The 26,809-nt window shown below is 38.1% G+C and overlaps 1 protein-coding gene across 15 annotated transcripts in view; it reads left to right on the top strand.

The window, feature by feature from the left end:
• VTI1A (vesicle transport through interaction with t-SNAREs 1A) overlaps window positions 1-26,809 on the top strand; it is a 373,592-nt gene that overhangs the window by 157,527 nt on the left and 189,256 nt on the right. Inside the window, exon 7 of one of the 15 annotated variants that reach the window (XR_010318057.1) lies at window positions 3,433-3,542. The exons of 13 other annotated variants lie outside the window; for them this stretch is intronic. Coding sequence is in view for 1 of the 2 variants with exons in the window: in XM_064269331.1 (XP_064125401.1) it covers window positions 3,433-3,512 (80 nt within the window). In the remaining variant the exon portion in view is untranslated. Of the gene's footprint in view, window positions 1-3,432; window positions 3,543-26,809 lie in introns of those variants that run through there. One more of the 15 variants, XM_064269331.1, reaches the window with a different exon arrangement.

The raw sequence follows: 26,809 nt of genomic DNA, 5'->3' as shown, positions 1-26,809 counted from the left end.
AACACCAAAAGTATGTCAACTACTTTTCATTATTATTTCTAATCTTCACAACACCCCAACAGGTAGGTGTTATTATTCTCATTTTACAGATAAGAAAATTAAGTCACAGAGAGGTTAAGAAGCTTGCCCAAGATCAAAATTGGTAGCAGGCAAGCCACAATTTGAGCCTAGGTGTACTTCCCCAACTTAATACATTGTAATTTTTTGTTGTACTGTACCTCCTCTAGACTATAAGCTCGATGAGGGCAGACTCTATCCCTGTCTTATTCATCACAGCCTAGCGCAGTGCCTGGCCCATTATGGGGACTTAGTAAATATTTTCTGAATGAATGAGTATTCCACTGCACCACTTGCATCTATTGCTATATAACATATTATCCCAAAACTTAGTGTCTAAAAAAAACAAACGTAACAGTTTCTGTAGGTCAGGGATTCCTGAGTGGCGTAGCTGGATGGTTCTGACTCAGTGTCTCTCAGGAGGTTATAACCAACTGTCAGTCAAGGCTGCAGGTATCACAAAGATGGATGGTGCTGAAAATCTGCTTTCAAGCTTCCCAAATGGCTAGAGGCCTCAGTTGCCCGTTACATAGTCCTCTTTATAGGTGACTCCATAGGTGAGTCTTCTCATGACCTGGCAACTGGCTTCCCCTAGAGCAAGTGATCCCAGAGAGGGTGAAGATGAGAACAACCAAGACAGAAGCTGTAACATCTTTTATTACTGGTTCTTGGAGTTGACGTGTCGTTACCTCGGCTTGTATGTTATTGGTCATGTAGACCAACCCTGATACTTTGTGGGAGAAGACTACACAAGAGTGTGTATACCAGGAGGTGGGGATGGTTGGGGGCCATCTTGGAAGCTGGTTATCATTGCATTCTACTGTAAATCCTTCTTGTAATTCAAATAATCACCCCATAATTTCTTCCTTTTGAAAATTTCTACTTTTACCCCTTTTAGAATTTCTTGAAGGAGCCATTATTTCAGTAGAATTCGACAAGACTTCTATATTATTTACAATATAGTTATATACGTGTGTGTTTGTGTGCGTATAATGTATATGTGTATATATATGTTGGTGTCCATATATATACAAAGGAGTATATATTGTATATATATACATATATGTGTGTGTGTGTGTATATATGTATGTAATAGGAGTCCCTGGGTGGTGCAAACGCTAAAGCACTTGGCTACTAACCGAAAGGTTGGCAATTTGAATCCACCCAGAGGCACCTCCAAAGAAAGACCTGGTGAGCTACTTCCAAAAGATCACAGCCATTGAAAACCCTATGAAGCACAGTTCTACTCTGAAACACAAGGGTTCACCATGAGTTGGAATCAACTCCACGGCAGCTAGTTTGTTGTTGTTTTTTTAAATGTATATATATATATATATATATATTATGTGTGTGTGTATGTATATATGTGTGTATATATACTTTTTTTAAACCAACTATTTAATTTTTTAAAGCAAAGTACACCTGATCCTCTAGATTTGATCAGTAAAGTACCGTGTGTATAAATAGAACACTTCTGGGGTTCTTGAGGAAGCAGTGGACATGATTTGCCAAGGAGAAGTGATACACAAGGGCACCGGGCCACTTGGACCGTAGTTTTTAAGTTTGTAGGTATTAGTTCTTTGCTATATTTAGGTCATCGAAGTAACTACTTAAACCACATATAGACACACTGGCAAATACATTGAATCAGTGGTACAATTATTTATTTCTTGAAGGGGATAAGCCTTTTATGTAATGACCTTACAAATAAGTGGCATTTTTATATGTGGAAAAATAAGCGCCTGCCATTTTCTTGTTATTCTGAGGTCAGAGCCTACCACAGAGATTTTAATGTTTGAAAACTATCCTATTCACTAGAATTTCAGCATTTAAAATAATGCTTTTTTTGAGATGTAGCATTCTGATGCACTATGCCTGAACATTTTTGGTCAGGAAAATATCTTCAACACCTCCTGTTTTTTATGTGACTCATTCTATATTGCCCAAAAGTGTTGTTAAACAATCAGGATACATTTTCACTCCTTTAGCATTTTAATTAACATTTGTCAGTTGGTGTAGCTATTGTGAGATTTAGCAGCTTTTGCAGTCACTACGGGGTCACTATGAATCGGAATCAACTCAAGGGCAGCGGGGTTATACCCTCAGTCCTAGAGGTGCAGTGGTTAAGAGCTCGGCTGCTAACCAAAAGGTCAGCAGTTCAAATCAGCAGCCACTCCTTGGAAACCATTTGGGGCAGTTCTACTCTGTCATATAGGGTCACTATGAGTTGGAATCAAATCCATAGCAACAGGTTTAGTTAGCTAGTAAAAATGGGGTTGGAAGTAAATATCTACAGAAAGAATTCTCATCTGAAAATTTTTTTGGTGGGTTATATGGATGTGGTGAAGATTTAGTGGATCTTATTTCATTTATGTAATGTCAGTAAATTTTAATAAGTTCCTCTTATACTGCTTAATCCTAATTTTTAAAAAACCGGGTATATGCTTTGGGGAGGAATTCAGAGATGGGGTATATTTCTGTTCTTTGAAAGCAGGTTCATTAAAATAAGAACTTACTCTAAGAAAAGGGAGCAATCAATATTGAACAAGCACTAGAAATTGTTATATTGATGAAGGTGGTCTCAGCTTTGGAATAAGATCATTAGACATATTCAGAAACTTCTTTTGTAGGTAACTAAAAATAAAAAATAGCCTCATAAAAATAAATATATTTGTGGTAATGATGAAAACAACTCCAAAATAATTTAAGAATATGAGCTCTGTAAGGACAAGGACTGTATCTTATTAATTTTTTTGATCCCCTTCCTGAATCCAGTACTTTGAGTACCGTGGACAGACAGTAAATGTCGACTAGATAGATGATGAATGATATGATAGGAGAATACTATGGTCAATTTTAATAATTTAATACATGACTTTATTTTGCATAAAAGCCATGTTTCTCATTTTAAAAAACACACTAATTCTTTAAGTCTTTCTTCTGAAAATTTTGTCATCATAAAAGCATTTTAAGCATACACTCCTCCCCACTATATCATCTTCCCTCAATAAGATTTAGGAACCCTGGTGGTACATTGGAGCCCTGGTGGCGCAGTGGTTAAGAGATCCGCTATAAACCTAAATGTCGGCAGTTCAAATCCACCAGCCGCTCCTTGGAAACCCTATGGGGCAGTTCTACTCTGTCCTGTACGGTCGCTATGAGTTGGAATCGACTCCATAGCAACGGGTTTGTTTCTCTTTTTTTTGGTGGTACAGTGGTTGAGTGCTCGGCTGCTAACTGAAAGGTTGGTGGTTCAAACTCACCAGCTGCCCCTAGGGAGAAAGAAGAGGCAGTCTGCTTTCATAAAGATTACATAAAATTAAAAAAAAAGGAAATCACATCCTTGAGTGAAATGCATTGGGCTTTCTTTGGCAGGTTCCCTGATGCCTCACAGAGCGCAATGGTCCCAAATCATCTGGAATGAGCCTTTCCTTGCACAGATCAGTCTACCCTGAATGAGACTACTCTGATCTCACTTGTAAAAGGTTGGGGAAGTTAAGCTTTATTATCTCAGGCCATGAAAAATGATGGTTTCTTTCTAGATATTTTAAAAGACTAAACTCGAGCTTTCAAGTAAAATATTTGCAGAAAAATGTGGTAAACAAATAGGGAAAGGAAAAAAAAAGATGACCCTTCACAGATACTGAATTCACTAAAATGCGTAGACTGGTTGGGCCCTAGTCCAAAAACCCCATGATATACATGTGGCAGCAATTTTAAATGAAGCGCATTTAACTGCTCTTGTTATACATTTAAATAGTCTTCAGTGTTTCAGGGGAACCACAGAGAGTGCATACTTTTCTAGTCATTTCATTTTTTCAAGATAGTCTGCTTAGGACAGCTCTGTGGCCGAGCCTGTAGAAAACATAGGCAAACCCAGTAGCATCTCTAAGCTCCTAAAGGACCGATGATGAGTTGTTGATTTTCTGAGAAGCCCCCAAAATAAAAAAATCTCTTGAGCCTCTTAATCACATTCTCTTCTCAGAGATGTCTCCAAGTCAAAACACTGAGCAATACGGCATAAAGTCAAAGACTCCGCCATTTGGAAATTCTGATTTTTATCTCCTACCCAAATTTTTTTTTTTTTACCCAAATTTAGCCTGATTTTTATCTTCTACCCAAATTTCTTTTAGATAAATGACAACATTATAACCTAATGAATAAAATAATTTTGACCAAAAAGAAACATTAAATATATGTGTACACTTCTTTTGTTTTTCTTTGATAACTTATTATCTGGCACTTTTGACAAGATGTCTAAGATTTTTTTTTTCCCGTCTAAATTTTAGGATTGATCTTGACTATTGGGCTGTCCAATCTAAAAATGAAGTGAAAATTTCTGTCAGTTGTTGCCAGGGTGATTTTTGCTGCTTTCTTAATATGGCTGACTCCAAACTACCTCCTAGATTTCTTTATCCTAACTGTAAAGAAACCTAGAACTGTTTCAATTCCAGCCATTTGTAACCAGAGCTGTCTCAGCATGGTGACATTGACAAATATGGACCTTCCACAAGAAACAATAGTGGAGTAATGTTACCTGGCTTTGGCTGAAGTCCAGTGGTTCTAGGAATGACTTACAATAAGATGTCTTCTCTTGTCAGACGTAGGTAGAATGGAATAAAATATGTATTTGCTGAGCTTTACTGTCTACACTCCAAATTGCCATTGCTCTTCATTGTTTTCTTTGCCATGCTGTTGAGCAAGTTACTTGTTAAAGAATTAGAAGTTTTGATTGGCCGCCCATGCTTCCAGTATGTAAATTCCTTAAAAGCAGCCTGTTCTGATAGTTTGCATAAAATCTACTTCTGTGTGACCTTTCTCAATGTTTATTATAAAAGCATATGAGATTTCGTGGAAAGCCTTCAGGTTACTCAGAGGTAATCACAATGATGTCATTAGACAGTATTTTGTTTTTCATGTCAGTACATTAAATTGATATCTTTGGTATATGAAAAGCAGATCTAAAAAAAAGCAAAGCAAAAATTGAGTTATGCTTATTTTTCAATCTGACAGAACAGTCATCTTTGGTAAGGCCTGTTTGTAGAGAAAGGTAATTGTTAAAAAGAATTATTTTTCTTTGGGTACAAATCTATGGATTCTAACTCCTATAAATTTTTTTTAAGTTATTTTATCATGAGTTTGAAAACAGGTATCAGGATTTCCATGTGACCCTAAATGTGTCTATGTCCATATTCTATTATCGGATAGATCTTTTCAGATCTATTGTTGTCCCTAGAGAAGAGTCTAGAAGGGTAAACTTGGTTTTACTTAGAAACTGAGACAGCAGAGTTTTCAGTCTAAGTTAAACTGTGGTCTTCATGAAATAAATTTGGTTTTTAATACTTAGGAGCCAGAGACTTCTTCCTCCGTTCCACTAGTTATTCTAACTTGGCAAATGCCTTTTTAAAGGAGCTTTTCTGTGGAATAATCTGTAAAGTATGGGCTTCATATGTGTGATTTTCAGGTACCTAAAACATGTATTCCTCTCAGATTTGCAATCAAGCTCTTTTTTATATTGACAGTAGGGTTAAAGCAAATGATGTGTTTATTCCCTCATGTCTGGATGCTTAGTCGATCCACAATTTTTGCAATTTATTTTGTATCCAACCTGAATATTTCACAAATGTAAGAAACAGACTGTTTTCTTTTTTCTGTTTTGTATATCTGTATTTAAAACTGGTGATAATTTTTTTTAGTAGTAATGCTTATTCAACAAGGCATGTAAATATGGTTTCTTCCTATTAAAGCACATATTCAATACACATACATAGTTATTTTGGAAACTTTCCTCTGTGGGGAACTGAAGAAAATGTTTTAATAACGAGATGTTGAGTAGTCTTGTGGTTGTTGATCTTTTAAAGAAATTACCACTGTGTTTTCTTTACAAATGTTGAAATTCCCTTTTGCATTTGTGTCTTCACACCTTGGTTCCTAGGTTTTTATACTATTGTTGGAATATAAGAAGGATACGTTTGTTTCCTTTCCCCCTGACTTCTTATGTTGATATGGCTATCCTTACCAATTTTTTCCATAAATTCAATAAACACTTAGGTACTTCCTATGCCATTGTTTCTTATGCTTTCCACCTTCTTGCATATCTGCAGGGCTCATTTTCTTTCCTTCTCTTTTTGTTCACTCTTCCTCCTTCTTTTTTCTTTTTCTGTCCCCCCTCTTTTGCAGACTCTTTGCTGCCTAACTTTAAATTGATTAGAATGCATTAATTTTTAAATAAGTGTCACATATCCTTAACTGAGCACTAAAAGGTTGAGAAGGCTTCATGGTGTAGAGTCTGATCCAAAACTAAGTGAGGAGAATTTTAAAAACAAGGGCTGCCCTTCATTAGCCCTCATGCTATCTCCTGACAGGCTCCGTGCACTTACGTTGCCATGCCAGGCCAGGGCAAGCCCCACTGCCACGCACCATTTACCCTCTGTCAGCAGCTTCAGTCAGCACTTGGGCGGTACTGTACATGCGAGTCTGTCATGCGTCAGCCTCAATTAGGCTCATGTTGCTGTGCTTGGGAAACACAACAGTCTCCTGTTAACCATTTTTTGTTGTTGTTGTTCCTTTTTTTCCTTTATTTTTTTCATTCAGCTCTCTCCAGAAGCCCAAGTTTCATTTGGCGAAACTATGTTCATGTTTCGTTTTGGGTTTTTCTTAGGTTTTTACGGAGAGAAATGGGTGTCAGAGGAAGTAACTTATGTATGCTCCAATAAGTTGGTTTTACTCATGGAAATGTGCTCATTGATTCCTGAGTTTGTGTTTAAAGGAGGGAATTACAAGCAACCCTCGGTGATATTTTTTAACTGTGCCAAGCTGGGTCCTGAGTTTTATGAAGCAAATTTTCTTTAAGCCTTTTTTAGAGTATGAGCGCATTCAGCACCCGCTTTATCAAGTGTTGAAATATTTCTCTTCTTTCTTCACAATCTATTGTTTACTCACACTCTTGTCATCTAAGGTGGTGGTGGTTTTCCATTTTTAAAAGTAGAATGAAACCTTCCTACACTTAAAGGAAAAATAAAAGTGTAGACAGGAGCGGTTATATTTGGTTCACTGTTTTGTGGTTTACCATAAGTTCATGAGAAAAACAAAAAGACCACCCGTGGCTTCATCATGCCAAGTGGTTGGCTGACCAAGTTAGTCTCTTATGAGAAATGATCTTTAAGAGGGCATTCTCAGAAAAATAAAAGAAGAAGAATCTTTGAAGGAATTTTTTTTCCCCTTCTGTGGAACATCCAGAAGAGCTCCTGTATGCTTTAATGAACAGGTAAAGAAAAAACAAAACAAAAAAAAAAAAAACAGGTAGCCATGGAATAGTTAGATGTCTTGAAGGATTTCATGGAGATCTTATGGGCCTGGTCAGTTTATAAAGTCAGATTAACCCAAGAGGCTTACATGTTGGTAACAAGGCCCAGTTTGAGGAAATCAAAATGGTATAAATCTGGGGGGATCTGTGGCAGCAGGAGGGGTTCTCAGTGAGTGGAAAGCAAGGTCAGTTTTGTACATGAGAATAGGGTCAAAAAAGTAAATATGTACTTATTTTCATGAGCACATGACCAGTGTGGGTAAGTAGCTTTTAAACAGAATCACATTGGTAGGTCAATCCAAGGGAACAGATGGAGTATACAGATAATAGGATTCAGGTTTCTAAAATATGAGGCAAGCAGAGATAGTTAAAATTATTAACTGAAAAGCTTAGAAATCCATAATTTTCCAGAGTTGATATTGGCAATTGGTTAAGGATTTCCCATAAAACTGTGTAGCTGTCCATGATTTTGGCTTTCTGGAAGATAGATATTAGCATTAAATGTGAAGTTATTGAACATCTTAAATTTAAAAAAAAATTGTTTGCAAATTCAGCTGTCACAGTAGTTTGGCAGGGGAAAGGTTTTTCTGAGATACTACAGATTTAGAGATTTCCTTTTGGAGAACACATAGCAGTAGAAAGGCCATATAAATTAATTTTTAGGAGTGTTTCAGGACCCAGGCCTGATGGATATTATCAAAGACAATTTTCACTTTAACGCTTCCTAGAGAACACACCCCTTTTTATTTGGATGAGTCACACATCAGTGACTTTTTAGGTGGTTCTCTTATCTAGCAAATATTTTTGAGCCCTTATTATGTGGCAAGCACTTGTTAGGTCCAGGTGAATCAGTGGTGAACAGAGCAGACACTCCTGCCCCTCATGGAATTTACAGCCTAGTGGTAGAAATAGTCATTAAAATATATACATTTTAAACCATATTAAGTGGGCTGACAAAAGTCCAGAGTTGTATTAAAGTATGTAACAGAAGATCTTGATCTAGTCTGGGATCAGGGAAACTTTCGTAAACAAGTGACATTTAATATGTGATCTGAAAGATGAGTAAGAGCTAAGTAGGGAAGGGGGATGGGAAAAGGTAGGAGATGGGAATAGCTCAGCAGGCAGAAAAGGAGCCTGATACTAAGGCCCTGAGGAAGAAAGGAGCATGACACACCAAGGACCTGAAAGACAGTGTGGCTAGAGCACAGAAAGTGAGGTAGAACGTGGCGGGAATGATCTTGGAGGCAGAGATGGGAGCTAGATCACCGTTGGCCTCTTCATGGGCCATGTTAGAGTCTTGTCCTTTGTCTTAAAAGCGTGCATTTTCTCATCTGTAAAATGAGAGAACTAAACATCAAAGTTTCCAACCTAGGAGGTTATTGGGAAGTAGTGATATTATTTTTCATTGTCTCAGTTACCTGCTTTTAACAAGTGGATGCGAGGGATGTGAAATGTCTTACAGCTTTTGGGACAGTCCCACAGACAAAGAATCATCTTGCTCAAAATATAATACTGCCTCCACTGGGAAACACTGTGCTAAATAACCAGTTAGACCTCCACTCACTCTAACAGTCTGTTAGCTTCTAAATAAAAGTAAAATGCAGACCTTTAGAAAACAATAAAATGGATCGTAGTGATTTTATTTAATGCTCAAACCTTAGAACTTCTGTACTAACAAGAAAAATGAAAGCTATATTAGTTGAGATAGAAGATGTTTCTCAACCCATAATAAACACATGTTAGAGAAATCAGATTAAGATTTAGCGATTAAATTCAATAGATTAAAACATATTATTTGATGCATTGAAGGATTTCCAAGAAAATAAGGGAACTTTCCAAGGGTGTAAGGGGAAAGCATGAGCTGAAATCAGAATAGAGAGCAGTGAGTTATAAATGAGCAAGAAAGCCAGAGACATCGTGGGACCAGATGCAAGTACCAGCACTGCAGTTGAGAATCTAAGCTGCTGGAGTGTGTGCACACTTTAATACACACAAACGCACACAAAGTGGGCTAGCTGACCTTGAAACTCTTCTGTTTAGCCATAACACTTGGAGAAGGCAGGAATAGTCCTGAGTAAGTTACACCTGCTAGCTTCCAGCAAAAGTAAACAAAAAAAAAAAAATTTTTTTTTTTTTTTTCTTAAAGATATTCTAAATTAGGCTCTATGGGTTCTCACAGATAAAGTTCTATCTACTATGAGCTTATAATGAAAAATTTACCAAACATGCACAAAAAAAGATCATATCTGGAGTCATCTCAAACAGTGAATAATATATTTTGACTTTCCAAAGTCTTCAGATATTAGAATTAATCAATATAGAATACAAAATAGCAGTATATAAATACAGATGGAATTTTAAAATGATCAAGCAGTATGAGACTTAAACTGACCGGAAACTTTTGGAAAAGAACCATATAGAACTTTTTGAAATTAAAAACTGTATGGATGCGTTTAAAAGTAGATTAGATAAAGCTGATGAGACAATTAGTGAATTGGAAAATGTATCTGAAGAAATTATGCTGAATTCAGCACAGAGAGAAAGTGAGATGGAGAGAGATGCCAAGACATGTAGGATCAAATGAGAAGACCTAAAAAAGATCAAATCAGAGTCCTGGAAGGAAAAATTAGAAGAAAGAGAAGAGGAGCAATAGTTGAAAAGGTAATAGCTGAGAATTTTACAACTCTCATAAAAGACAAATCCACAGATACCCAACATATACCAAGCAAGATAAACAAAAATATTTCACATCTAGGCACATAGTAATGAAACTGCAGAACGTCAAAGCCAATGAAAAGTAAAAGCAGCCAGAGATAACAGACACATCACCTGTACATAAATGACAAATTGAAAGTGGGCACCTCAGCAACAAGAATTGAAGTCAGAGGACAGTAGAATACTGTCTTTCAATAACAAGGGCAAACTAATATTTTTAGATAAACAAAAGCTAAAAGAATTTACCAGAAAGAAGGAAGATGACTCAGAAAGATGATCTAAGATGCAAGATAGAAAGGTGAACAAAGAAATTGTTAAATCTAAATGCAAATCCAAACAAGTGTTTTAAAACTTAAATTTACAATTCAGATTTTAAAATAATAACAACAATGTATAATGCGGGGAGGAGGCATTAATCCAAAAAGAACTAAAATCTTGTTATTTTGCCTTGTTATTGAAAATTAGGAGGGCCTTGTCATTTTCAGAAAAGAATAAAGATACTCATTATCTTTAGACTTTGTTACATATGCATGGTAAAATTTCAAGTGTAACCATTGAAAGAATGAAAATAGAATTGCTTAATAAAAGGACTAATACTTAGGATTCCACTTAAATGAAATATCTAGAATAGGAAATGCTAGAGACAAAAGTCTATCAGTGGTCACCAGAGGATAGGGGGAGGAGAGAAAGGGGAGTCATTGCTTAAAGGGTACTAGGTTTCTGTTTGGAATGGTAAAAATGGGTTTTTGTTTTTGCTTTTTTTTGAAATAGTGGTGATGGTTGCAGAGCATGGTAAATGTGATTAATGTCACTTAATTGTACTTTGAAGTCTGGTTGAAACAACATATTTGTGATATATATATGCTTTACCCCAGCTTAGATATATACATAGAATTGTCTGGATTCAAAAATACAATATACAAACACTAATTGTATAACAGCAAAAAAAATAAAGGTACCATTTACAGTTATGAAACATAAGGTACCTGGGGATAAATATAACAAAAGATGTACAAGACGTAATCCTTCTAATTATTAGGTACGATCTTGAACAAATCTCTCTAAGCCTCAGTTTCTCATCTGTAAAGTGACAATAATAGTAGTAGAATTGCCCCATAAGGTTTCCAGGGAGCAGCTGGTGGATTCAAACTGCCAAACTTTTGGTTAGCAGCCATAGCTCTTAACCACTGTGCCACCAGGGCTCCGATGTACTTAATAGAGATGGTTGTAAAACTTAAAGGAGATGATCCCTAACATGCATTTAACATTGTCCCTGGCTCACAATCAAAACTCCCAATAAATATTAGCTTCTATTGATTAGTATCATTATCAGTAGTATCAGGCACCAAGCTAACAACTATGAGAGAAGCAATGGCCTCAGCATTCAAGTATCTTAGAGTTCAATAGGATAAGGCAATCAACAAAAGCTTTCATATGATATATAATAAATGTCAAAAGGTGCTGTCAACAAACTGTTAGAAAACAGAGATACTTTTTAGCTTGGGGATGGGATGATGAATCCTCAGAAGAGGCTTTAGGGAGCAGATGATTTCTGAATTGGACCTTAAAATATTGTAAAGTTAGAATATGCATACTGTGGATAGGGAGGGCATTGAGGTGGAAGGCATGGTATACATTCTTGTGTCTGAATATTATTGACTCAGAATATTATTAAGGAATCCAAGGTGAGCAGCAGGGAGATGGGAAAGCATGATGGGTAATTGGAGGTAGTTCAGCTTGGCTGAATGAGAGGAGGTGAGGTTGGAAGGATAGTTTAGAGAAAATACACTGGAAATTACAAAAGTGGGTTTTGTTAGCACAGCCCATTGTGACACTTAGCCAAGTATTAATTGGCTGTCAGATAACAAAAAAGCATCTTCAAGAATCACTAAGGAAAGGTAAATACATCTTCTGGAATAGTGCCTAACACTTTCATAAATACATTTTTGTTGGTTTGTCTGCTTGTTTAAGAACTGATAAATACAACGCACTGGTTCCAGAAAAATGTCATTTTGATAACGTCATGTCAAACTAGACTTTTTTTTCCCCCCAGTTGATTCCCATGATTGAAAGGAAAGTAGAGGTATGATCTGAGCCAATCTGTTGGATCTGAAGTAAATTGTTCTTTGGAGAGAAGCAGGGGGAAGGGGTTTACTGGGACTAAATATGTGGAAATAGGACAGTCATGTTAATGATGACAGTTCCTCTAACCGAGTACCTGTGTGAGCACATACAGCTGAACAACATGGGGGTCTCAGAGTGATGGGAATAACGTGGCCCCTGAGATCAAGGATCTTACAGTCTCATTGTAGGAGCTGACTTCCTTGACTCTCCACCAGCTCTTCTTCGAATCACTGGCTGCCTCCACCTTGGAGGCCCCCACGCTCCAGGCCTGGCTGGGTTCTTTCTTGACGTTGTTTCTGTAATATATGGAGACTACGTTTGTTTCTTATTTTCAAACCATACCTAATTTTTACAGAGCTTTCTCTTTAATGTTTTGCCCAGATGTACGTAATCATCATTCGGCTTATGACTAGACACAGCTGGGGGAAGAATGTCTGCTGGATGAGACTTTAATTAACTTCCTTCCTTATGAATAAGGCTTTGGAGAAAATGTGCAAGGATCTTTTTACCTTTTTTCTTGACAATGAAAGTGGTTCGCTTGCCAGCTAGTGAGTAGTGGAATGGGATGGGGCGGGGGGAGGATGGAAGTTAGAGGTGAAAGGGAAGGAAACACCACTTGGGAACAGACATAATTAGAAGAACCTGCCACACAGGGACTATGGACATCCAGGTGGTGGGGGCAGGTCTCAGCCCCTTGGGTTGGATTTTTAGTTTTGAAACTGCTCAGCAACAATCTGGAAGTGTTCCCAGGACTTTAAAAACTCTCCACTGGAGTTACTCTGGCAACAGCGTGGAAATCTCCCTGATAGGTAAAAAGCACACGATGTTTTTAGGCCTGGTAAGTAACTGCCTGTAATGTTAACAGTGCACGTTTTTCCTTTCGCTCAATTATTATTGGACTTATTGTAAGACTTTTTAACATTATATACCTAAGAGTTTCTCAAGTGTGGAAATGTATTCGGCCACAGAGCCCCTTCTTATTATTAACATCTCACAAAGCAAGGCAGGGGAAATGTTGGACTAAGGTGTACTTCATGAATACTTCTTATATTTGTTTCTCATTGTCCCCACAGCATCCCTGTGAGTTAGGCATTATGGTCCTCATTTCTCAGTTGAGAAAGCTGAAGGTTAAATGACTTTCCCAAGGTGATAGACTAAGGAAAGAGCCAAAATTTGAACCCACGTCCTCCTAACCTGGGTATCATTTCGCCATGTTGTACTACCTCTTAGATTTATGTATGTCACTTCACTGAGCATCAATACATCCGTCCTCTCTGGCTCTAGACTGTATTTTTAAGTGTCTTTTTTATATATGCTTCTGCCTTGGCTGTTCCAGTCATGACCTGTAGCCCTAAATCTTTGCTGTGCAACACCTTTCATGATGCACGCTCTTCCCACATGGAGCTACGTTCCTGAGTCCCTGGTAGCACTGTAGTGCACTTCGGTTTTTGCACATTTGTCTCCATTTTCTAGGCTATATGCTTCTTAAGAAACCCTGGTGGCGTAGTGGTTAAAAGCTATGGCTGCTAACCAAAAGGTTGGCAGTTCGAATCCACCAGGTGCTCTATGGAAACCCTATGGGGCAGTTCTACTCTGTCCTATAGGATGGCTATAAGTCGAAATCGACTCGACGGCAACAGGTTTGGGTTTTTTTGGTATGCTTCTTAAAGCCAAGGTACATGTATTAGGTATAGCGTCTAACACAGCTCTTGGCCTGTAGCGACCCCCAGTGCTTGTTTCCAGGATGAGTACACAAATGATGTTATCTCCCAGGTATGGAAGTCGAGAGACCTGGGTGCTTTTCCTACCACTGTTCGAATTGTGCCTTAGTCTCAGCTTGCTAAGAAACACTTTCAAGTGATAATTTCTGTTACAGTGTATGTAATCACACATCTGGTAGATCAACATGTTGTTGTTCTATCAAAAACCTGAGCATAAAAATGTACCAGCAACATACAGTAAGTTAATCAATATACCTAAAAGCCAAACTGGAAACCAGGACCTGTACTCCCGAAAGGGACCTGAGAATAGAGTTGTTTTTCAAGGTTTCAGCATTAACTGGCATTAGGCACACACAGGTGGAGCAAGAACTGCCCTTGTTTTTGAGTTTCCTCTGCCTTTTACTTAGTCACACAATTTTTAGCTTTGGATTTGGTAGGTTTTAATGCAGACCAAGAGTGTTATTTTTATGTATGAAATTTTATTTTTATAGAAGAAAAAACATCTTTAAAAAAGGAGTAAGGAAATCAGGTTCAAGGGCCAGGACTGTGAACAGTCACATACATATTTCTTTGTAATGGGTTGAGGGAAAATCAGGAAATAAGTGCAGACTGGCCATGTTTTAAAAGGAAATAAGATTTGGAAAGATAAAGTTATAAATTCCTATGTTTTCAATTTTTATACAGAGTCAATTTGTTCATGCAATCTTCTTTGTTACCTTAAGCATTTGGTGTAGCAAACCTCCTTCAAACATCTTCAAATTTTTTGTCCAGATAGCTATAGCTGTCTAATGGCAATTTAAAAATATAAATTTAAAAATCTGAACTACGAGTGAGGAGGCTGATGAGTAGAAAGTTTTAGCTATTGTAAGAATAGGCTCTAACTTAAGTTTTCAAAATTCCAATTATGGTCATTCAAGTGCATTTAGGGTTTGTTATTTCTGGAGTTAATAAGCAATTTCACAATGTACCATATATCACTTTTAAAGACATGATAAATTGTCCCTAATGGTATTGTGTGTATAAACTAGAGCTGTTTCTGCCTTGTATTTAATTCTCAGGATTGGGTGGTACACCTGAAAAGGCTTGGATTTTAATGGGCCCTTTTTAGCACTTTTGCACCTCGTATGTTCAGGATTATGTTTGATTGATGACTTTAAATGTGCTGGCATGAGAGATATGTAGATCTTAATGCTCTTAAACCATTTGTTTTCCAATCTCTCTAAAAGGCCCCTCTGTTTTGGAGTAACACTTTATCCTTCTTAAGTAAACAGGAATAGGTTTCTGGGATTTTGCTTTTTTAGCATTGTAAATCCAGCAGGAAAGAGGCAGGCTAGAGGCTTTTAAGAGGAGGCTAAAAACACCATGTTCCCATTTTATTAGAGTAGTTTGAAAAAGTCAGGGTGGGTTGAGGTACGCCTGTAGATATATTTGTTCTTTCTTCTAAACAGTATTAAAATAACTTTCATTTTTCTGCCCGAACTGTCTCAATCTTTTCTTTTGTTTGGACCACTTGATACCTCAGCCGTTATACTCAGCCTGCTGGCGGGGAATTCTCTTTGGATTCCATCGTTGTCTTAAACCGCTACAGGGTTGGCTACTGTGTGGCAAAGGGGATGTTCTCCCCAGCAGTCTTAGAACAAGAGATTGGGGCTATAAATTGAGTCCTGCTTCCCAAACGGCACTAGTGCTTGGTACCCAAGCCTGGAGGTGTTTTATAATCCAGTCCTACAGGATTCCTCTGACTTGGACAAAATCTTCAGTGCTCCAGGAGGGGCTAGAAAAAACTACTACCGATGAGGGTTCCCAGTTTCTAACAATCTAGGCACTGTTTGGGGGTGGGGGAGGAATTGCTTCTGCTGAAAGAACAGATTGTTTTAAGATTTTAAGAACTGATTATAAACAAGTAAGTTAGGGAGGAGAGAACCGTGCTGGTCCGAGGCCAACTCTGCTGCCAAGCAGGAACCTTCTGCTGCAGCAGATCTATTTGTGCAAAACTCCAGCCTCGGCTTCCATATGTCCTTCATCTTTCCAGAGAAGAGACCAGCATGGTACTGACGAACACATTTTCACTTCCATCTAAGATATGAACTTAAGGGCTTGAGAGGTGAAAAGACTAGTGCATTTACCATACCTAGAATATGTTGCTAATTAGCCATCGCTGTCCTTATGATCTTTTCCTTTGTCGTCCTCTTGAGGCATCCCATTTCTTTCATTTCTTCCCTCTCAGTCATCAGCAACGCTAAATGGAATATGGATTATTCTGGCAGCAGGGCACTTGGAGCCCCCTGATTAGTCTAGGATGAAATGTGAAGGGGAAAAAAAAATGTATGAAATGAGCCATTGTGTCTCTTATTCTCAAGATGTTATTTTGAAATCTTCATGGGTGGTGATGTATTCGCGGGTGATTAGTTTTAACCAGAGACTTCTAATATTTCTGGTAAGAATTTTTTTTTTTACCTTGTCATTTTTATTTATTTATTTTAACAGTTTTTATTAGGATAAATGCCTGTAAGTGAAGTGCAAATATGATAGCAGCAAAGGTAAAAATCCCAGACACAATCTTTGGGTACTAAAAATGATTCAGAGCCTCACAGCCTTTTATGACCAGTTTGTTGTTGTTAAGTCTTTGTCAGCAGTTTCTGATACTTTTTCACCAGGTTATTCCAAAATTATTTTTTCTTAAACTTCTGAAATTGTTCATTGTAATGGATATTCTAAAATAAAATAATGGCTAAATGCATATGTTTGATTTGGGGGTATTAACAACCTTTGTGTACATGCCTGGAGCCCTGGTGGTGGAGTGGTTAAGAGCCACAGCTGCTAACCAAAGGGTTGGCAGTTCGAATCCACCAGCCACTGCTTGGAAACCCTAGGGGGCAGCTCTACTCTGTCCTGTAGGGTCACTGTGTTGGAATCGAGTCGACAGCAACAGGTTTGCTTTTGGTTTATACCTGTATGTTTTTCTCCATGTGTGTGTGTGAGCATAAAAGACTGGTTGAAAGCACAATAGTCATTACATATGGAAGCACCATTATCAGAAGCATCATGTTTAATGCAAATGAAAAGCTTGTATGTGTTTGTCTTGGAAAAATAGATTGATAAGATGGAAAGAATCTTGAAGCCATCTGGCTGAACTCTTGTCAGCTTACAAATGGGAAAACTGAATCCTAGTGAAGGGACATGCGTGATGGTCAAAGGAGCCAGAACCAAGGTTTTCCAACCGATAGACCACACTGTGCATTCTGGATATATTCTGCCTTTGTTTTCAGATACAGCACATTTGCCATCCTCCTTGTAAACACATGAAGGCATAATGTAATAAATGCAATAACATATAAATATTCACATAAATGGAATCATAAAGACTGAATCATAACTTTTTACTTCCCAAGTATTTTGTTATATTCAGACTGTAATAGTATTTTACCACTTGCAAATTTATTGCAAATGCAGCTAGCTAAAATACTCATCTACTAATGGCCAAGTAATTAAACTTATCTAATGTTAATTTTTTTTTAATGTTACCCACAACTGCCTGGCAGATAATAGGCCCTCATTAAATAAGTGTTGACTCAATCTTCCCTCTCCCAGCTCCACCTCAGGCCACTTTATTAAATGGTGAACTGTGAGAAGCCTTGGGTGATTTTTTTTTTTAACATAAATTCCTGCCCCCAACCCTACTCAGAATCCATAGGGATAGGCCTTGGGAGTCTATATTTTTACCAAATTATGCAGGTGATTCTGTGTGCACTAAAGTTTGAGAACTACTGCTTAATGAGATTGAAATCATGATTAAAATGTTTACAATTGATCAGTTCAGTTGAGAAATTAGAGATACCTAAATGTAATGACTAGACATGTTTTTTAAAGCAACTAGGTAGTTCTGCAAACCCTAATTCTTATATGAGCAGTGTTTTATTATATTTTTTTAATCACAATTCATTCTTACTGCAAATTATTGAAACAAGGTAAAAGAATACAAAGTAAAAAGTAAAAGTGCTTTTCTTTCCTCCCTTCCAAGGGTAGCCTTTCCCTCTCTCCCACTCCCACTTCCCAAGGATACCTGTTGACATTTGGTGCATAAGCATTGAGATTTTTTCCCTACAAATATATTTGTATACATATATATTACGGATATGTAAGTATATATTTATTTATTTGTATAAATATGTATTTTAAAAAAAAAACCTGTTGGAGTTGAGTTGATTCTGACTTATGTCAACCCTGTGTTTCACAGAGTAGAGCTGAGTTCCATAGGATTTTCTTGGCTTTAATCTTTACAGGAGCAGATAGCCAGGCCTTTTTTCCATGGTGCTGCTGGGTGGATTCAAGTCACCAACCTTTTAATTAGCAGCTGAGCACAAACCATTTGTGCCACCCAGGGACCTATAAATACATATATGTGTGTATATATACATGCATATATATATATACACATACAGATATATAGATATATTCCTTTTCATTTATTAATCTAATAAATCTTTAAGCATCTACTGTGCACCAGGCATTTACTGTGTTTTTCAAAAATAACACGCCCACACATATAATGCTAGAAATGATCAAATTAAGAGTTCTGGCTTAGTGTGCCTATGCATATACCACACATGTCTCATGACATTTCCAGAAGTGAATTTCGACCTCATTCACCCATCCTCCCATATTACAGGTAAATCATAGTCTTTTGTTCTGTCCATTTTTTTAAATCTCCTGCTTATGTGTATAAAAATAGTCTGAAAATTTTACTTTTGATCGTAATCATATAATAAAGGTATAAGCGTTGGCCAAGAAGACATGGATCAAATTTGATAGTCCCCTCGTAATCGGAAAAATAAACAATCAAAGCTGTGTTTGTTTCTATTAATTTAGGTTGAGAATACCTACTTTAAGTAGACTTTTTATGTGGTCAGAAGTAGAAATTGAAGTCAGCAACAGGTAAAAAAAAAAAAAAAAATTGGCATAGCACCCTTACAAAAATAACGCACAGGTGAGGTTGCACAGTTGGCAAAAATGTGTAACATACGTGGTATTTGCATAAAGATACGGTAACTGAGGTAACAGAGTGACCAAACAGACATCACATGGTCCTCATTCTCAAGGAACCTACATTCTAATAGGACACAGACAGTAAATCAGTAAAAATGTAATATAAAGTGTGGTGATGATATATGCTATAAAGAAAAATAAAGCAAGACAAAGGGAAGAGAATTAGACATTCTGCTTTAGATATGGTGGTCAGGGCAAGCCTCTCTGAGATAACATTTAAGCAGATACTAAAATGAAGAGAACGAGCCCTGTGCATACCTTGGAGAAGCGGTGCCCAAAATCTTTCTAGAATATGTGGGTAAAAGCACACTTTTTTCTTTTAACAATACAAAATGATACGAGTAGTGAGACAGAACTCCCCACAATGCTGTGTTCTTTACCTTGCTTCCTCCCCTACAGTGTATTGCGAAATTGTTTCCTTTGCTGGGGTCCCCCCCGCCCCGCCCCGGCAACTCAGCTTTGCTTTTGAATCCTGCTTTTGCTTGCAGGTTATATGTAAACCCATTGCACCTATGTAGCATGATTAAGAATGTTGCTGATGTAACTTGTATGAACTCCTTACTTGTAAACCCCTTTAAAAGTAACTTACCTGCCCACCCTTGGCAAGCGGTCTTGGCAGTAGTAGTACCGACTGACTCTTATTTCCTTGTACAACGAAATAAAGGTGACTTTCTAGTTCTCCCACCTCAGTCCCTCATTGGCCAATACAGGTCATGCCGAGTAAGAACCTGGGGTTTCCATGCGGTAACAGTGCTGTCCTGTGTCTTGCTTTTTCCATTCAACACTGATTCATGGGTATGCTTTCAACATCAGTATATATGGATTGACATCATTCTTTTTTAGTGCCTGCTAAGTATTCCATGATATGTCTCTGTCATAATTTAACCATTCCCATATTGATGGACATCCATATTCTTTACTTTTTACCTTTACAAACAATACTGCAAAGAAATACTATGGATCATAATATATTTAGATATTATAGAAATAATATTATAGTTGTATTGCAAAGTGAGATTATTTAAAGTATTTGAATCGTATCAGTCAAATGCAGAATTACTGTTCAGTAATAAAGGAGTCAGACCATGGGGTACAAAAGTGTGTAATATTTTTTACATGTAGAGGTAAGATTCAATTAATCATTTTTTTTTTAACTTTCAATTGAGTCATCAAAGAATCCTGAATCATGTCTTTATCATAAAATGCCATATTTTTACTGTTTTGCATCTTTTAAAAGCTATTCAACTAACTGTTCCATCAGCTTTTCATTCATAGTGTTGGGGTCGGTTTGGGTTGTTTATTTTCATCATGTCGGTTAGAATGTCCATTTACTCTGCAGATGATACCCTTATCTTGTTCTTTGATCTAAAAGTACTTGATCCAAACTATATTTTGTCTTTTAAATGTAATGTTTTCCTATTTAAAACTTTTTTTCTGAATTATGAAAATACAGATAAAACTATAATCCTACCGACTAGAGATCAACGTTACTAGGCTTTTGGTGTATATCCTTCCAGGTTTTTTTTCCCATGCATACAGTATGATTTTTCTTTTCTTTAAACTGAAGTTTTCAATTCGAGTTACCCAACTCCACTGTCTTTCTTTGGTACATCTGACTATCTCAACCCACACTTAGACTAGACCCATTAGCTCTCTCCATTGGCTTTCTCTTGCTAGTTACTCACTTTATCATGAACTCACTTCATCCACATTGTTGATTGGACAGACAGCTGCCTTGCAGATCATTGTCAAGTGAATGGCTTCTGGGATCACAGAGGATGTCACTGCCACACTCGGGACCCCTGGAACTTGCCCAATGGCTGCTATCATGGCGGCAGAATGAGCTTGCCTCAGGACAGCTGTCCAACCCATGATTCACATTCCTCCTCAGGGCCAGGGTTCAGAAAGTTCTCTGATCCAGCTCCTGCTAGTTACTAGACTCCTGAAGGAACTTGCTTTGGATTTTCACAGAAAAAAAAACTTTTCTTTCCACACTATTTCTCACATCCCCTCATTCTTCCCATTCCCTATTTCACTACCACAGAGCTCTTAGGAAGAGAGGTGGCTTTTAACTGGAGGCTCATCTGTGTTTTCCCCCATGTTGGAGTAGAGAAGAAACAATCTTTGAAAAACAGGAGCTACATCACCTTCTCTCCAGTCAGGCTTCAGTGAGGAAGGAGCTTTTTGTCTTTGGGCTCCTGCCCAGCCCATGATGGAACAGTGTAAAACACTCTGATTTGGGATTGAATACTTAATGCAGGAATTCTTGTTTGAAAATAAGGCTCAATAGCAGCAGTTTAACACTTAAACATTTTTAACAGTTTTCAAAATGGTTTAAGTAGCATTGAATTAAGCTTGCTAAATTCCAAGTGACTGAAGTTAGTAATTTTGCTTATTCTTTTCTCCTGGGTAATTCACCGGTTTGGGGGTTTAAAAAAAAAATAAAAATTTTTATTTTATATTATTTTTTTTTTCTATTGGCCTTTAGTATGCTTCATTCTCATGTGAACCAAAGCTCCTGAACATGCCGTATGTAATTTATAAGTCTTTGTATGTAGTACAGTGTGCAATTACATGACTAGTGGATTTTTTTAAAAGGAGATGGTTTTTTCAATTTTTTTTTTTTGTAAAACACTGTTGATGAGGTGAGAAGGACGATAGCGTATTAAAGAAATACGTTAATTGTGCCTAAAGGTGTTTGTTTTTTTCTTGAAATGCCCACTTAGTTCCCAATTGATCAAAAGATGAAGGTTCCAGTGAGTCTTTCTTCTGACAGACTTGATTATGTAGGGATTCCCTTCTAGAGATATTTGTTATGCATATGCATAATATATTCTGCCCAATACTCCCACTTTCTGATCTGCACAGCACAACAGAGCAGCCCGTGAAGTCACAGAACAAAGAAAATCTTCACTCCGAAATTCTTTCCTGGAGCCAAATATATCCTCAGCTTTAGAAAGGAAACCCTTATCCTGGATTGGGTCACCTCTCTGCCTGCTGAAGGGAATTTTAGGCACCTCTGTTTTCCTCCCCAGGAAAATAGTGCACGCTTGGAAGTATTAGATTTGGGCTGATTTCCAGTTACAGAACTGGTTTTTTTTTCTAGACATTTTACCTACATCCCTGTAGTTAACTCCCACAACAACTTGGTGTTGTAGGTATTGCACCCTATGTTTCATGTGAGGAAATTAAACCTCAGAGAATTTGAATAACTTGCTATAACTGTATAGCCATTCAGTGCTGGAATCAGGATTTGAACCTCTGTTCATCCGGCTCCAATGCCCTGCCATTTCTGCTCTGTACAACACAGACTCTAGTTCGTAGTTGCTAATGGATAGAAGCCATTCTACCCCATTCAAGGTAGCCTGAGTCATCTTTTTTGGCCTATAATCTATCCCCGCAAAATTCTCTTCACCATAGATTTATTGCCTCTACTTTCGTATACAATAGCCAGAAGATGAAAAGTAATAAAATATTGGTAACAATGTGAGGAAACATAAGAAAAAGATCACATTGCCATGCTACTCCCTAGTACGTTGGGGAACTCAAATTGTTAAGAACATAACAGAGAGAAATGAGCATTCATTTTTTAAGCCTTATTTTTATTAATTTTTTTAATGAGGTAAAATGCCCATAACGTAAAATGAACCGTTTTAAAGTGAACAATTCAGTAGCGTTTAGTGCATTCACAGTGTTGTGCAACCACCACCTCCATCTAGTTCCCAAACACTTCCTGACCCTGAAAGAAAACCCCATACCCATTAAGCAGTTACATCTCACATCACCCTCTCCTCGGCAACCACCGATCTGCTTTCCACCCTATGGGTGTTTCATGTAAATGGAATCATGCGAAATGTGACCTTGATTCTGGCTTCTTTCACTTAGCGTGTTTTCAAGGGTCATCATGTACTAGCATGTTATTGGCACTTCATTCATCTTATGGCGGAGAAGGTTGATTTTGAAGTGAAGTTTCTAAGCCTAGTTGTGCTACTAACTTACTGAAAACTTGACACAAGTCTCTGAGTTTCTCTGAACCTTAGTTTGCTCATCTCTAAGATGAGGGGTTTGTATACCGTATGGAATAGGAGTTGTGCCAAAAGCTCTGAGACAAAAGACCTTCCTGCTCCAACAAGTGTGAGGAACATTTCATGCTCTGTCTCCTTGGTGGGGACTCAGAATTCTTCATGGACAAAAGATTCTGAAACCTGATTTACTTGCTTTACCCCAGCATTCTCAGCCTGTGACTATAGAACTCTTTTATTTGGCCTATCTGTTATACACCCTGTGGAACATAGTCCAATAGTGTAAGATGATTAGCCTATGAACCCCTCATCAATGAAACCACACAGTGTGCAACTTGGCTAGCCAAGTCCACGTAGATCTTTTCTCTAGGTTGGTGGCTCTCACTGGTGGTGGTATTCTTCCCTAGGTGAACTTTGAGTCTTTGTTAGGGCATTCTGTTTGTCCCAGTGATAAGGGTTAAGGATAATAAACATCCTACAATGCATTGGACAGTTTTTCATAACACAGACTGTCCTTGGCTCTGCCCAAACTCTCAAATGTCTGACCTAGTCATTTCTGTAGGTGAAAACCCTGTTTATAATTATCCGAACCTAGGGCCTAACTTCATTTTCCATATGAAGACAAGTATTTTTTGCTATTTTTTGCATGGTTTTAACATCTATTGAATTTTCCACTGAATTCAGCAACTGTGTAAAATCAGAGTATATTTCATAAGAGTTGTTTGCTGCTGAAGGATAGGCATTATGCTGCAGTAACAAGTCCTGGTAGTTTAACACAACAAGTTTATTTCTTGTTTATGCTAAATGTCCATCGCACATTGGTAGGGGACTCTGCTCCACAGAAACTTAGGGATCTAGGCTAACCCTACAGTGGGGATTGTCACAGGACAGAGGCCAATGGTGCTGTCATACCACCTCTTTAGTGCTTCAGCCCAAAAACCACGCACATCACACAAGCCAGTGGCCAGAACAGTCACTGCCTAATAGGCCCTGCCTAACCACAGCGGGCAGGGAGCAAATAGAAAGTGTGGTGGACACAACGTTCATGGTAATGCCATTTGTAGTATTTGAGTCATCGCTACAATAGGCATGTGTTGGTTTGTATATGTAGCTGTCACGAGCATGCTGATTTTACATATAGGTACAAACATATGCCTCAGTTGTGTCTGCTACTGTATCAATGTCTGCAAATTTACATCTAGAAATGCATCTTATTGTCAGTTACTTCCTTATATTTATTTTTTCTTTGTTATAGTTAGGACGTTACATTAACTTTTTAAAATTATGTGTGTCCATGTATTAAGAAACCCTGGTGGCATAATGATTAAGAGAAAAAGGGTGATTTTGAGTTTTGTTAAAAAAAAAAAAAAAAAAAGTGGGGGTCTGATAGGAGTGAGAGCATTGTCCAGAGCACAGAGCAGGTCATGGAAAAATTATCTACCTACTACCAGTTGCTGTCACGTCGGCTCTGACTTAAAGCAACCCATGTATGTCAAAGTAGAATGTGCTCCATAGAATTTTCTATGGCTGATTTTTCAGAAGTAAGTAGCGAGGCTTTTCCTCCAAGGTGCCTCTGGGTGGACTCAATCCACCAACCTTTTGGTTCCCCGCAGAGCATGTTTAAAGTTCACACCACCCAGGGAGAATTATAGAGCATACATAGTAATAATGAGGAGAAGAAGATTAGCTAACATTTACTGTGCTAAACTCTATAAATACTCTGCTTTAAGCCTCACCACAAGCTTCTGAAGAAACCTCTGTGACTTGTCCCCATTTTACAGGTGACAGAATTGCTTTCCTCATCCAAGCATGTAGGGAAATGTGTGGTCTCTATAATTTCCATCCACCCTGTGTCAGCATGAGAATATGAAGGAGGACCGTACATGCCATGCTAAGAAAGTATAATTGATCTTGTAATACTGATGAGAGACTGTGGGTAAAAATCAAGGGTTGGGACAGCACAACAGGACCCCTGAAGAGCCCAGAAGGAAGTCAGGGAAGAGAGTGGAGGAAAACAGTGGTGAGGAGAGGGATATTGCTCCATGAAGTAATACCCCGCATCCAGAGAAGACTGGAATTATTGAGATATGTCACATGAGAGAATCACCCTGACCCTTTAACCAAAGTTTATTAAATGCCTAAACTTGTTCCAGCGTTTTATCCTTGTTCAGGTCTCCCAATTCTTTTCAGATTTCATTTGCATAAGAGCTTGCACTGAGCAGTTTAATCAGTTAATTTATTTGAATAGCGTTATCAAGTTGGTTCTAGGCCAGAAAACAAAACAAAAAATGCTGAGCCATACCACTGAATCATTTAACAACAACAAAAAAAAAACCCATTGCTGCGGAGTCAATTTGCAACCCTATAGGACAGAGTAGAACTGCCCCGTAGGGTTTCCAAGGCTGTAAATCTTCACAGAGGCAGACAGTCACATCTTTCTCTCCAGGAGCAGCTGGTGGGTTCAAAGAGCCCATCTTTTGGTAGCAGCCGAGCAATTACCACACCAGTGTCACTAGGGCTCCTTATGCAAGATTAGCCACTCTAAAAATGTTGTTCCATCATTACTTTCCTTATTCACTCTTTATTTTCTGCTCAGTCTTTATTCCATAAGAAATATGCTACCATAAGAAATTGACTTTGTGGGGTCGTGCAACATTTTCCTTGCCCATGGCAAGACTACATCGGTTCAAGGCTAAGAAATTCAACTGGTCCTACAGAGATCCTCTGGGTGACTCATCTCTTTTGAGATCCTGATTGCCCATTTTTTGATTGATGTTTCTAGCAGCAGTGTGTGTTGCCCTGAAGGTACTCTCTAATACGGTATTGACTGCACTCTGCTGTGCTATTTAATTCTCGCTTTGGATTGTGCCTCGAGTTCAAGTCACTTGACAGTACAGATGGTTTCTTTCTCCAAGGTTTATCAATATCACACTGTTTCCTCCCAGTAACAACACACACACACACACACACGTGCACACCCCAAAAAACTAGGCACAAGTTTCATGTTTTCTCCTTTTTAAAAACTAGATGGGATCTGTCTGACCTTCCTGGACAATCTGCCACTTTTTCAGATTTATGTTCCTGTGACCAGGTAGCTCGGCAAGCTGTTTGTCTTAATCACTCAACTTACCCATTAGACAGGCTGTTTAAAAGCCTTCTGTGTGATTATCTTTTTTGACTCTCACTCTTCCACATTCTTTTCTTTATTGTAAACTTTCTTTTGACTTTTTTATATGCCCGTCATGTTCCAAAAGGCATTTAAACCTTCTTACAGGGTTTTGTCTGCTTCTAATTAAGTTTGCCGTCTACTCACAGTCTCTGCCCACTGCCTCCCTCGCAGTCTGACAGCTTGTTTCCCTGGAGGGTGAACCCCCAAAATCACGTGGTCAAGGTTTGCTCTGTCTGTACCTTACCCTTTAAAATAGGCAAGGCAGAGAAGCAGAGGAGAGGCTGGTTCTATGACTTTCTGAAGGACATTAGCCAAAGTTGTCACTGCCTCGTCATTATCTGTAACTGCCAGGCTTAAAATGTTGGGGTAGGAAGTGCCTCTGTTCATAATATGAGCCAGGCACTGTGCGAATCACATCGGGGGAAATTAAAGATGACACAGTTACTGCTTTCAAGCAGCTTACACTCTAGTAGAGAGTTTGAGGAGAAAGACATCTCCTTTGACAAAGGTGAATGGAGAAGGATGGGGGGAGCATCTCATCTTTCCAAATAGATTATAAACCCCATCGAGGGCAGAGAGTATGCTTTATTCTTTGACATATTACTACAAGGTACAGTAGGCACAAATTCAATTCTTCTCTCCCAAAATA

Source organism: Loxodonta africana, chromosome 16 (genome assembly GCF_030014295.1).
Source record: "Loxodonta africana isolate mLoxAfr1 chromosome 16, mLoxAfr1.hap2, whole genome shotgun sequence".
In the NCBI taxonomy this organism is placed as follows: Eukaryota; Metazoa; Chordata; class Mammalia; order Proboscidea; family Elephantidae; genus Loxodonta; species Loxodonta africana.
This window is presented reverse-complemented; position numbering and strand designations above follow the sequence as displayed.